The sequence below is a fragment of the Miniopterus schreibersii genome (assembly GCF_964146895.1).
Source record: "Miniopterus schreibersii genome assembly, chromosome: 8".
Lineage (NCBI taxonomy): Eukaryota > Metazoa > Chordata > Mammalia > Chiroptera > Miniopteridae > Miniopterus > Miniopterus schreibersii.
In genome coordinates this window covers 55,098,937-55,112,237 of record NC_138109.1, presented here as the reverse complement: position 1 = coordinate 55,112,237, position 13,301 = coordinate 55,098,937, and the positions used below count along the sequence as shown (strand labels likewise).

Here is a 13,301-nt window from a genome sequence, read left to right as displayed (position 1 = left end):
ACCCAGGCCCCAGATTATAGCATAGGAAGGCTCCTCTGCTTGTTAACCGTGTGACTTTGGGTAAGGTACTTAACCTCTCTAAGCTTCACTTTTCCCCTCTATAAAACAATGGGTAATAATACTGCCTATATCATAGGATTGTAGGGAGGAACAGATGAGAACATGTATGTCAAAACACAATGCGTGGCCAAACTACAGTTTGCAATATTAGCCTCCTTTCAACCCCTCTAATGCGTGGAGTCTGTTTGTTTTCACTGTTTTGTTTGCTGTTGCCTTTGACTGTAATGTTCTCTGGCTCACACTAGCTGGTTCTTTTTTTAATCATTCAGGTATCTTTAAATTGGCATCTCTTCAGAGGCACCTTCCATGACCACTCCTTTTGAAGTAGTCCCACAACAGTTAATCACATCATGTCTTACATTTTCTTCATAGCGTTTATTGTATAGGTAAAATTTCCAGATATCTTCATTTATATTATAACATAATTACCCAATGTACACTTCATAGTGCATATTAAATTCATTTTACATAGAATTTGAAAACAGAATACTCATCTTCATTATAGCAAAATTATAACTGTAAAAATATAAACAAAAAATGTCTTGTGCACAGTAGATGCTCAGTAAGTATTTGTTCAGTGACTGGATGAGTGATGGAAGGAAAGGAGAAAGCACCCAATAAGTGTTAACTGTTACCATGACTGTAGTAGTCCCCTCTTATCTGTGGATTCACTTTCTACAGTTTGTTACTCTTAATCAACTGTGGTCTGTAATTATTAAATGGAAAATTCCAGAAATAGCCAATTCATAAATTTTAAATTGCACACCGTTCTAAAATCTTGTGCTGTCCAGCTCTGTCTCTTGCGGGGTATGAATCATCCTTTTGTCCAGCAAGTCCCCACTGTATGCCCTCTCTGCCTTGTAGTCACTTATTTAGCTCCCAGTTAGCAGATTGACTGTCGTGGTATCTCAGTGCTTGTGTTCAAGTAACCCTTATTTTACTTAATAATGGCCCCAAAGTGCAAGAGTAGTGATGTTGGCAATTCAGATATGCCAAAGAGAAGCCATAAAGTGCTTCAAGTGAAAAGGTGAAAGTTCTCTAATTAATAAGGCCTTTTAACATCTCACATCATCACGAGAAAGGTGAGTGAGTATAGTCCAATAAGATGTTTTGAGAGAGAGATCACATTCACATAACTTTTATTACAGTACATTGTTATAATTCTATGTTATCATTAGTTATTGTTATTAATCTCTTACTGTGCCTGCTTTATAAATTAAACTTGATCATAGGTATGGATGTATAGGAAAAAACACAGTATATATAGGGCTTAGTACTATTTGTGTTTTCAGGCTTCTACTCGGGGTCTTGGAACCGATCTCCTGCAAATAAGGAGGAACTGCTGTACTCCTGAATCTTCTGATTAGTGATTATTGGCACTGTTGTCATTCCAGTAAATTAATTTTTCTGTAGAATGTAGATGGGGCACAATGGCTATACAGCTCACTGGATTTGTAAAGAATAGATTCAGTTGACTTTTATTAAAAGTCTGATGTGTGCCAGGCACTATTCAATGAACAAAACAAACACAAATCTCTACCTCTGGGAGCTCACATTCAAAGTGGATAAGCCCCTGGTACCACTTTCATCTCAAACATAGTAACAGTGTGTGAAGGCCCGTGGGGGTGACCTTTATGAAACAACTTGGCTTCATTATAAAATAAGGCTGCATTATTAAATCTGTGGAATTATGGAATTGCAGGTAGTTTCTCTGTACACCAGAGGGTTTCTTTCTTCTCTGAAGCTTATGTGCTTGTTAATATCTTCTGTATATAGAATGCAAAGTGAAAAGTTCATAAATAGAAAGGGAATTATCTTAATTAGGAAACCTTGTTTGAAAATAGTTACAGCAACATCTTTAAAATGTTAAGTTGGAACTGCCACTATGGACATATAAAATAATAGTAACATAAAGATACTATTAAAGTTTACTTTAAAACATTCTTATATTCAGAGTTGTACACTGAAATTTCCTGTAACAAAAGTTCCCTGCTTTATAGGATGTTTCCTTGTTTATAGCATATTTGTGTTTAGGGCCCTGTACAAAACCAAAGTGTTATTAAATTACAAGATGAGTACTTGACGTATTTTTTAGGAAGCCAAGTTGTCTGAAGCAATTTCAGCTTCCAATGCCTGGAAAAGTCATTATGAGAAAATCGTAATAGAAAAAACCGAATTGGAAGTTCAGGTCGAAACAATGAAAAAGTAAGAAAAAAGTTTAGATCTTTTTGCTGTATAGTAAGAAGTGCTTTCAGTTCTTTCCTTTGAGTGGTTTGTTTTGGTTCTTCTGGATTACATGTGGCAAAAATGTTTTCTATATGATTGGATATCTTTCTATTTAGAGTTCTATAACTTTCCTTACTCTAAAAATACAAGAAAGATGATTACCCATTAAAAGTACATTGGTGGTCACATTTCAAAATTTTGAATTTGTAAGTTAATATTTGGTATTTGAGTATATGTCATCAGTTATTTGTAGTAAATGTTAACACTAACTTTGTCCTAAAAATGGAAGTAGTATTTCTCTGCTAAACAGAATGTATAAGAACGTATAATAGTCTATAATAAAAGCATAAATACTTTCAAAATCCTAAAAATTACTGTTCTTTAAAATGCTAAAATGCATAACAAAGAAAATCAGTGGTAAAAATACATATATTTTATGCTCTGAAATTTATTATTGATTAACAATAAACCCTGCATATTTGCTTTTAAATGTCTTCTTTTCTATATATTCTCTTCAGTATTATTGAAAACTAGCACATAAAATTTGCTTCTAAAGATTAATTATTGCCTCACTTGATCCTTTCATTTAACGTTGTTCTGAAATTGTATGTGTGTGAATGAGAGAGACAGACAGACATATCTGTGGATGGTAGTTTAGATGTTTTATGGACTAGCAAAGAGAATGTTGTGTAATTTTTCATTGGCATTATCAGTGGGTAGTTATTTCTAATCAAGGTTACTTAGGAAGTAACTTTCTTTATATAGACGACTGTTTCCTATGTTTCTTGTTTTATGAGTTCTATTAATTTTTGAAACAGTGCACTCTACCAAAATAATTTCAGAAACACTTAAAATTTTTTATTTGAATGAAAGTTTCAATAACTTTTACAAAATATAACATTTATTTTATAAAGGCAAATCAATAATCTTTTGGAAGACCTGAAGAAAATGGAGGACCATGGAAAAAATTCATGTGAAGAGATTCTTAGAAAACTTCAGTCAATTGAATGTGAAAGTGAAACTCTGAATCTCAAGAATACAAAATTAAAGGTACTGTGTGTGTGTGTATGTGTGTTTTGTGTAATGATGACTTAGTCTACTTAGTACAAATAACTTGAAATAACAGTATGTTTAGAATAATGTTCTTATATTGTTTTGTCCTTTATGTTTCTCAGAGTATTAAAGTGTTATTATAATAAGTAACTTCTAAAAATCTTTATCTATATGTCTATACACACACACACACATATTTGTATATAGGTATTAAGTTTACAGTTGTATACAAAGATACATGTTAAAATTGTTTTCAGCAGTGTTAAATAAGATTTAAGAAGTTAAATAACTGCCTCTTTCTCTCAACCTAAAATAAATTATTTAGTCTCCAATTTTAGCAGTTAAGTGAACCATCCAAAATTACATTAACTTTAATGAATAAGATTATTTCTAGGTGTCATGGTTACGATATGATATAATAACCTCAGCCATGGTCTGTTTGAAACCAGAAAGTATGTTCTTGGCTCCTTCATAACCAGAAAGAATTTTCCAACTTAATCAAATCCAAGGAGTGATTGGTTTGTATGTGTACCAGAGAAAAGATGAGGAAGAAGCTTTTATATTTTCTGAGAAAAAAGATATTTGAGTTCTTAATCAGACCAGATGAGACTTGACTAAAGGCGATGGCATAATTTTCAGTTTCACAATGTTATTGTTGGAGGACAGAAAAAAATCTGTTTATGTAAAACAAGGCCAGCATTGGCAGTTCAGAGCTGATAGGGCATCAGATAACCTAGCCTCTGTTTTAGCTCTCTACTCTGCCATTCCTAGGTTGTGAAGCTTGTCCTCATGACTTAAAATGGCTGCTGGAGCTCCAGCTATTGTAGCAAAGTTTCAAGCAACAAGATGGAAGGGGGGGGAAAAAGATGAATTATTCCCCCCTTTTTATTTCCATCTCTTCCCCTTTAGAGAGACTTTGTGAAAGTTCCATACCATTTGACTTTTCTACTTATTTAGGTATATGGCCCCACGTAGTTGCAAAGGCAACTAGGGAATGCAGTGTACTAGTTATCCTGAACTTCTTTTTCAAATGAAAGAGAAGCTAGGGAATAGTGCTTCTGAGGCCCAGTGACTTCCTCTATTAAAAATAACACAACTTTATTCTGAGGGTTTTAAAGTTCTATTTATTTATTACAGAAAGTTGGAAAAACAGAAAAGCACAAAAGGAAAAAATTTAAAAATCACCTGTAACGTCACAACAAGGATAACTAAAGTTACTACTTTAGCATATATATAATTTTGGGGATTTTGGACTACTTCTAGTTTTTTTCTATTGTAAATAAAAGTTTCTTTGAGTATATTTGCACATCTATCTTCTCAGGATAAATTTCTAGAAGTGGAATTGCATGGTCAAAGGGAGGCCCATTTTTAATGTTGGTGTTTTATATTTCTAAATTACCAACCATAAATGGGTCCCTATGCTTTTTCCAATATTAGGCAATTTTATTTATTTATTTATTTATTTATTTATTTATTTATTTATGTATGTATGTATGTATGTATGTATGTATGTATGTATTTATTTATTATACATGCTTGTGAAAGTCATTCATAACTGTTTTTTTAATTTAGTTTTGTTCAAAGTAGAAATATTTTTCTTGCATTTTCTGATTATAAAAGCAATACATGCTTCATTATACAAATTCATACAATACAGAAATGTAGAAAGTAGTAAGTCCCACCTCCTAGAGAAAACCACTGCTCACAGTTTCATGTCTATGCTTCTAGAGATTCTCTCATTTCGACATATAGTGTCTATTATTATTTCTTTCTATTTGAAGACATATTATTTCCTCAGAAGTTCAACACAAGTTCAACTGACCCTATCCTTCCATCACCCGAATGGATGCCACCCTTTATCGCAGTGTTAAAGTTACCTTTCAAAGAGAGTAACTCAGATATATTTCGATTGAAATTTGGGATTTGTTACTGCTCTACACAGATCAGAAGTATTTGCAGAATTGTGCCTGGAAAGAGAGGTTTGGTTAAAACAGATATTTCTGGCAATATTAGGCAATTTTAAAACAAATTTCTCCAGAGTGGTTAGGTGATTTCATCCAGTGTTGGGCCTTTAAATAACATCTATATCCTAGAGGCTTTCAAATTTATGTCTCTAGCCTAGACCTTTCCCCTGAATTCCATGCATATATTCTGCCTACTTGAAATCTCCACTAGGATATTTAATCGGTATTTCAAAGTCATGTCCAAAACAGACCTTCTGTATTCCTCAGAATAGTTCCTCCTACACTTTCATCATCTCAGTTAATGGCAATCATCCTTTCTATTACTTGGTGTTATCCTTGACTCCTTTCTCTCACATCTGCTTCCAGTCTGTCAACAAATCTATACATATATATATACACACCCAGAATTTGACCACTTCTCTGCCGTTTATCCTGGTTCAAGCCACCATCATCTGGTCATTACACTGACTTCCTAGCTCTTCTCTTTGCTGCTTTCCTTGACCCTGAAGTAAGCATTCAGTTTGGAGAGAGAGAGAGCAATGCTTGGAAGATAGCAATGTTTCCTTCTACCAAAGGATAGGCATGATGACTACCTGTTATAAGAGATTTGAATTCCTTAAACTCATCATTGCTCCTCTGTAATGTATCCCACTACATGTACAGGTGTCATCTGACCTTCTTTGTGTTACCCTGTAGGAACTGGGGCTTAGGAAACTAACACAAATGCTGATATCTGGCCACTGCTATTGCTGGGAGTAATAAAGTCCTGTATCTCTGACCTAGGAGTCTTGTATCTTTCAGCTGAAGCTGTGCTAAGATAACTTGGAAACTTAGAGGCTAAAATCTCAGATCCCTACAGTTCTTAATACTTTCTTTTGGTTTAATGCTTAGTAGGGTTTTTGCTGTCCTCATATCCAATAAAATTTTCTGTGAAAGTTTTTTAGCTTCTTTTGGTGTGTGTGTGTGTGTCTGTGTTGTTGTTGTTGTTTTTTATCTTCACCCGAGGATATGTTTTTATTGATTTGAGAGAAGAAAGAAGAGAGAGAGAGAAACATCAATTGGTTGCTTCTTGCACACTCCCTAACTGGGGATGAACGTGCAACCTGGGTATTTTCTCTGACTGGTAATCGAACCCACTACCTTTCAGTGTACCGGTTGATGCTCCTACCAACTGAGTCACACTGGCCAGGTCTGTTTTTTATTTTTAATAAATATAAATAATAGTGTTGGGTGGAGGTAAATCTATTTTTTTCTAATAGTTAAACAATTGTATTCCTATTATTTACTGATACATATTTTCTCCATTGATTTAAAAATCCAACTTTTGTCATATACTAAATATAATTTTAGTGCACTTTTCTTTTTCTGTTCAATTGACCTCTATATTCTTACATTAGTATGTTAATTTTAGTTCTGTATACATTTTAATATCTGGTAAGTACTGAGATTATAGGCTTAGTATTTCTTTCAAAATTTCATTAGTCTTTCCTATTTATTTTTTCATATGAATTTAAAACAATATTGTCATATTTCCAATCCCCCAACTGTTATACTTTTGGTTGAATTGCATTAAAGTTTTGCCTATTTGGAAAAAACTGGTATGTGTCTTCCCATCTAGAAACCTGGTCTATTTTCCAAGTCGTTTTTTTTTTTCTTTTGGTCACTAAATTATAAAAGTTATAAAAATATGTCTTGCAAAAGTCTTTTAAAGTTGTTTATAAGTCTTTTTGAAATTTCTCAATTTTTTAGATGGTAATTATATGCAATCAAAAATAATTATTAACTTTGTTGATAAACCAGTTATGTTTTTAAAATCCTATAGCATTGGAGTACAAATGAATTTTAATGATTTATAATATCTATTTATATATTCCTTGCTAGACTACACTTGCTGCTTTGAAGGACAAGGTTGTTTCCGTTGAAAATGAGCTCTTAGAATTGCAAGAAGTAGAAAAACAACAGAAAACCCTCATTGAAGTGTACAAAGCTCAGGTGACCACTGCATTTATTTGAATGTTTGTTAAATTTCGTAGATAGTTGAAAACCCTGAATTTGTTTATGATCTAAACAAATAGAACTGAAGAAAGGTGGAGCTGTTATTTGTGATAGAACATGACTTGTCCCAAATGTTTCTTAAGATCCCAAATATTTTTATAAATAGATGATTCTGCTGATTCCTGATTCAGACATTCATTGCCTATGTATGTGTTGGATATTCTAAAAGTAGGCCTAAAATTAATTACATAGATGTAATGTAAACCTTATGTATAATCTTGTTAATCTTGTTTATATTTGTTTGTCATCTTGTATATTTAATGGTATTGATTTAGAATAATGATTCCTCTCTAGGGTCATTAAAGCCCAATACTCCCTTTTCCCAATAAATAAAGTATAATTCAGACTTGCTCCCATGAAATACCTGGAAAGAACATATGACAATATATATGGAATAGAGCACATGTCCAATGGTAATTTATAGAAAAGCTTATGCTTTGGAAATCTAGAATTCAAGAAAAACTTCATGAGAAAGGTGGGATTTATGCAGGTCCATTAATGGACTGGTAACAAACTGGTCAATAAAAAGTTTTATTTTATTGGATGAGAACATTTGAATTAAAGAGTAATGAACTAAAGGTAAAAGCTTAAGGGGGGCATAGTGTAGGTAAATAGGAAGGGGCTATATCCCAGTGGTTTAGATGGGAAAACAGAGTTGAGACATCCAGTTAGTCATCCAGGCCAGAGGTAAGAATGGGGGCCATGGTGGTTGGTGTCACATGATGAGGACGTCACCCCAGCTGCTTATTTGGGTTCAATCCCTTTTCAGTTATATTTTAGGCAGATTGCCATATTCTAGGTGCTGGGCCTTGCATAAAGTGCTCAGTCAGATACTTTTTGAACAGATTTTGATTTGGAGGGTAAAATAATTGTTACGGGAGCTAGTTTGAAACAGAGGCTAATTCTTTGAAGTGGCATTGATCTGCAAATGAAGATCTCTCTAATATTCAGAGCTCAGATAAAGAGTCTAGAAGTATCAATGGGAAAAGACGGGTAATCATAAATGGCTTGTGGATTAGAGGAGAGCATTGAGTGATTCCCTCCCACAGTTAAAGAAGGAGTAACTTTAGATAAACCTACTGAGCTGTTAATAGGGAAATAATGATTTGTTTTACATTGAAAATTCAAATATTTAGCTTTTTGTTTCATATTATGGTCCTAATAATAAAGTAATACATGTTACTCTGATATTCTGTTTTCAGATACAGAAGTTGCAAGAAGCAGCTGAAATGGTGAAAAGCAGATGTGAAAATTTGCTAAGTGAAAATAACCTAATAGCAAAAAACAAAAATAAAAAATTAGAGAAGGTAAGTTGACATTTTAAATAATAAAATAATATTTTTGTTTTAGACTCTATGAATATTATACAAATATCTTTCACTGTGGTCATTTTCTCTGCTTTAGACCTAGGAATTATCTGTTCTCAATCTCTGTAGGAGTTTGTTTTCTGAGGAAATAATGTTTCTTCCAGGCTTGAAATGGTGTTTGTTTGTATGAATGTTTTTTCACTTTTTCCTTAATATTTGGAAAATAGCATAAACATTTTTTTTACTCAAGAGCAGACTTACATAGCTAAAAAAATGGTTATCACTGAGCTTCATCAACCATAAGTATGCCAACTTGAATACCTCCCATTTTTAATCTCACCTTGTTTTTCTGTTAGTAAATCTTTTGTGTCTAAAAAGGCAAAGTAAACATTCTCTGCCAAATGCTTTGTTGGAAGAAAAATAATGTCATAGAAAAAAAAATCCATCATTTCCTTTTTTTCCACCCTATTGCAACAGAATGAGAGGAAGGCCAATGTTGGCAAGTTATGATGTTTTTGTGAATATTTTTAAGTTTTTAAATGAAACCGCATCCCTTTTTGGGTCTTTTCATGTTTTTGGTAAGGAAGCAGTGAAAGCCGTGGGATGCTAGCTCCTGGCTGGGGAGGTCATGGGGTGTTACTGTTCAGTTCCAACTGAGTGTAATACAGTCTCTGTTTCTGGATTTTCTCCATGTCTTGGGACTAAGAAGTTCAAATGAGGTACCAGTGTGAAGAGGTCAGCCAAGAGCAGGCATTCTGCTGGTTAGACAGAAGTAGATAACCCATCAAATGGGCAACTTATCACTTTCTTAGAATTACTTTTCCTATTTTTAGCACACTAGGGAAGAAATCATTTTGTGCCTCGAGGTCTATTTTTCCCATGAGACATACCAATGCAAATGTCTTCTCTTTTGCTAGGAAGCACTATAAATAAAAGCCTATTTTAAAAATCTGTTCAAAAGGCAGAGAGAGCAGGAGCCTGAGTTTTTCAGATACTGTGAGGTATTAAATCAGTAAAGTCATTTTTTTAAATGAAATTTTTTCCTTTTACTTTTCCACTGTTTTAAGTCTCCTGGTTTTCTCATGGGTTCTTAGATGTTTGGGAGGTGTGATTTGTTCTAGTTTTATCTTTTGCGATTAAGAATGCCAGATGTTGCTTAGTAGGTAGTCCCTGTGTCTGGGAAGGAGGTAGCTCTCACTTTTCCTCCCTATGAACATCCTAAATGGTTATTTTTTTCTTAATTAATAGTACAAGCATATCTTAGGGTTGCTTCTTGTCATATCTCTACAGAAGTGCTACAGTGAGGAACTGCAGCAGCCAAAGAGATTAATGTAGAGAAAATTAGAGAGAGATTTACTTTGTAACAACATTAATGATCAAATAGTCTACTGAGGATTGATGATATTAGCTGTCTTTAAATAATATACAGTAAACCTCACCAGTTTGGACTAAGATGAGTGCAGAAGGCTGCTCTAATTGAAATATATGAGTTACAGGATTGAATGACAGAAAGTGACAGTTACTTTAGACTGAAGGCTGGATAGTGGAAAACTACCACACCAACTTTATCAGTAATATCTATGCTGGAATATAAATGGCAGGATTCAAAAGTTTTTTTCCAAAGTAGGTTAAACATTCTCCCTCCAAGCTAATATTACTATATTCATGTATTCAACAAACTTTTTGAAAACTAATTAAAGTCTAGCCCACTTTTGAGTTATATGTTCTTAGCAGAGTCTAACTTAATGTTTATTCATATTTATTTGGTGGAATCTTTTTGTTTAAAACCATTAACCTAAAATGTGTATCATATTATAAGCGTATTTAGTATTTAAGAGAGTAAAAACATCAATGCTGAATGTGTGATCTTACACTTATTTCCCTAATGCTACAACTCAGATGAGAGGCCAGATGGAGTCTCATCTGAAGGAGTTAGAGCGCGTCCGCGATTCCTTGACGGCGGCGGAACGGAGGCTTCAGGAGTGTCAGGAGAGTCTGCAGCACTACCAGGGGAAATGTGCAGACCAGGCACACACCATTAGGGAGCTTCAGGGCCAGGTCCAACCGGCATTCTCACTTTTGCTAGATGTGTTAAAGAAACTCTTAGGAATGATTTCACCAGTTGAGGGCACTCATGTCAGGGGTTGATTTATTTTACTCCAGTCTAAATCAGTTGATAAAATACCAGTTTTATGTAGATACAGTAATTTTATTTTGCAAGCTATTCTTTTAGTATTTTATGGTAAAAATTTTGTAACTAGAATTACTTGTTTAGTTTATTTTCGTAGGAATCTATATTTAGACATTTGAGGACATGGTAATAGCATAAGAAAAGGAGCAATGCTATGTTTGCATATTTATTTTTTGATGTCCAGATAAGATTAATTATTGTAATTATCTCATTAAAATTAGAATTTATTTTAATTAGAATTGTACATCAAGTTTATTTGTATTATTTCCAATTTTTTTTGACATATATATTTTTTACTTCATTAGAGCAGGGGTCAAGGATGCCCTGTTAGTCACCACATAGCCATCTTCTAATTCAATGCCTAGCACACAGTGAGCACTTAATAAATATATTTTTTTAATTAAATACTTTTTTTAAAGAAGCATGTCCAAGGATGGTAGCAAGTATTTTTCATTTTTGCAAAACAATTTTAGCAAAACTTTGCTGAATTTAAATTCCTGATAAGAGATTTCTAGGAAAATGTCAAATTACATAGATAACCTAAGTTACTAATTGAAATTATGAGAAAAATTCCTTTTAATTTCAAAGCTTCTGAAACAATTTCAATACAGCGTTTTGAAGCAATGGGAAGAACATTCTGTCTTGGCATAGGCAAATGTATCTTTTGTCGATTTCCTTGTTAAATTAATTTGCTTTTCACAAATATATTTTTTACTCATAGTTACAACTTCAGATATTCAATCATTAATCACTATTTAGGTGAAACAAAAAAACTATAAGAGTAACCCTAGGCATTCTACAGTTTTTAAAATCTTCACACTTACATAATAAAATAAATGACCTTTTGCAATGAAACATTTTTTCAGAATGGTTTAATTGCCATCTTTCAGAAAAATTTGTAGTAGATGATTTTCCATGAGGCAGCATTGTTTTTTTAAACTTAACCAGAAATTTGAGAACTTGCATTTTAACAATGTAATATTTCTTGGTGTCTCTCTGTGTAGGAGTAATAATAATATTTATACCTTTTTATGCTGTTCTAGCAATAAGATTTATAGATTTCTTTAGAAATTGATTATAAAGAAAATAACTGAGAAAAAAATTTTTTCTCCTTTAGTTTGATGGAAATCACAGTCTTCTGACAGAGCTTTCTCTGGAAGAGGAGAATTGTCTTATTCAGTTGAAGTGTGAAAACCTAAAACAGTAAGTTCTAAATTGACTTAAAATTCATGTTACATTTTTCTCTATACACTATAATTTTAAAATATATATTTTCTGTAAAAAGAAAATTAGAACAGATGGATGCAGAAAATAAAGAGCTTGAAAAGAAGCTGGAAAACCAGGAAGAATGTCTTAAGCACAGCAATCTTAAGTTTAAAGAGAAGTCTGCAGAATACACAGCGTTGGCTAGACAGCTGGAAGCTGCTTTAGAAGAAGGAAGACAGAAGGTACAGATGGCCTTTATTTAGAAACTTTTTAATTAGTTTACCAAAGAGTCCTCTTTTTAAACAATATCTCATCTTGCCAAACCTACAGTTATTGTTTTTATCTTGATGACAGGGTGAAGGGAGCAATTACATTTTTGTTTTTTACCTACTTTTGCCTTTTGGAGGTAAACAGATATCTTACTTGTCCAGAGTTACTTTACCAGATAACGATGATGTGGCAGGGTAAGGGGCAGAGATGGAAAACACTTTGAAGTAGTACTCCCATCCCCCCCTTTTTAATAAAATAAAACCAAAGCAAATGTGCAAATTATTAAACATTTTGGTTTTGATCAGGATCCAGTGAGCTGTAAAGCTCAACTCTCTTTTCTTTTGGCAAATATCATTGCATAAATACACGCGAGAATTAAATCCATTTGGTTAGCATTTAATAAATATCTCGCTGTATGCCCCTGCTAGTCCTGAGATGCAAAGATGAGTAAGACCTGGCCTCAGCTCTCAGGACACTCCTAGACCAGGAGGGAGGTAACATGTGGACAAGCAAATGCCATCCAGCATGTAGGTGCTGCAACAGGGGGAGAGTACAAGGTTGTTCAACCTGGGGGAGAGGAGAAATGATTTAGGAAGATCTCAGAGAAGAGGTAAATGTATGAAATGATTTGAAAATGTAATCCTGAAAGAACATGAGCTGGGCTTTGTTGTCCAGCAGGAACTGTATTTGAATTCTGTCCCTGGTACATTATACCTTGACCCAGGACAAGGTACTTCTCTAAACTTCAGTTTCTTAATTGATAAAATAGGGATGATGAGTTGCCTCATAGGATTGAATGATGCTAAAAAGAGAGTACCCTATAGCCTGATATCTATCTCCACCCCAGACTTCTCTGTCCCCTGAAATCTAGACTCATATATTCTGCTGCTTCTTTGATATCTCCAGTTAACAGAGGCATCTCAAACTTAACATGTTCAACACCAAATTCTGAATCATTCCCTCTGAACT

General features: G+C 33.6%; 1 protein-coding gene across 9 annotated transcripts in view; it reads left to right on the top strand.

The window, feature by feature from the left end:
• Positions 1-13,301, top strand: part of ODF2L (outer dense fiber of sperm tails 2 like) — a 39,151-nt gene that overhangs the window by 16,493 nt on the left and 9,357 nt on the right. For 5 of the 9 annotated variants that reach the window (XM_081145294.1, XM_081145293.1, XM_081145297.1 and 2 more), the window contains 7 exons: positions 2,156-2,265; positions 3,201-3,336; positions 7,185-7,295; positions 8,561-8,665; positions 10,565-10,723; positions 11,974-12,059; positions 12,142-12,304. In XM_081145294.1, coding sequence (XP_081001420.1) covers positions 2,156-2,265; positions 3,201-3,336; positions 7,185-7,295; positions 8,561-8,665; positions 10,565-10,723; positions 11,974-12,059; positions 12,142-12,304 — 870 coding nt within the window. The remainder of the gene's footprint in view (positions 1-2,155; positions 2,266-3,200; positions 3,337-7,184; positions 7,296-8,560; positions 8,666-10,564; positions 10,724-11,973; positions 12,060-12,141; positions 12,305-13,301) is intronic. The other 4 variants (XM_081145298.1, XM_081145300.1, XM_081145299.1 and 1 more) reach the window with 2 other exon arrangements.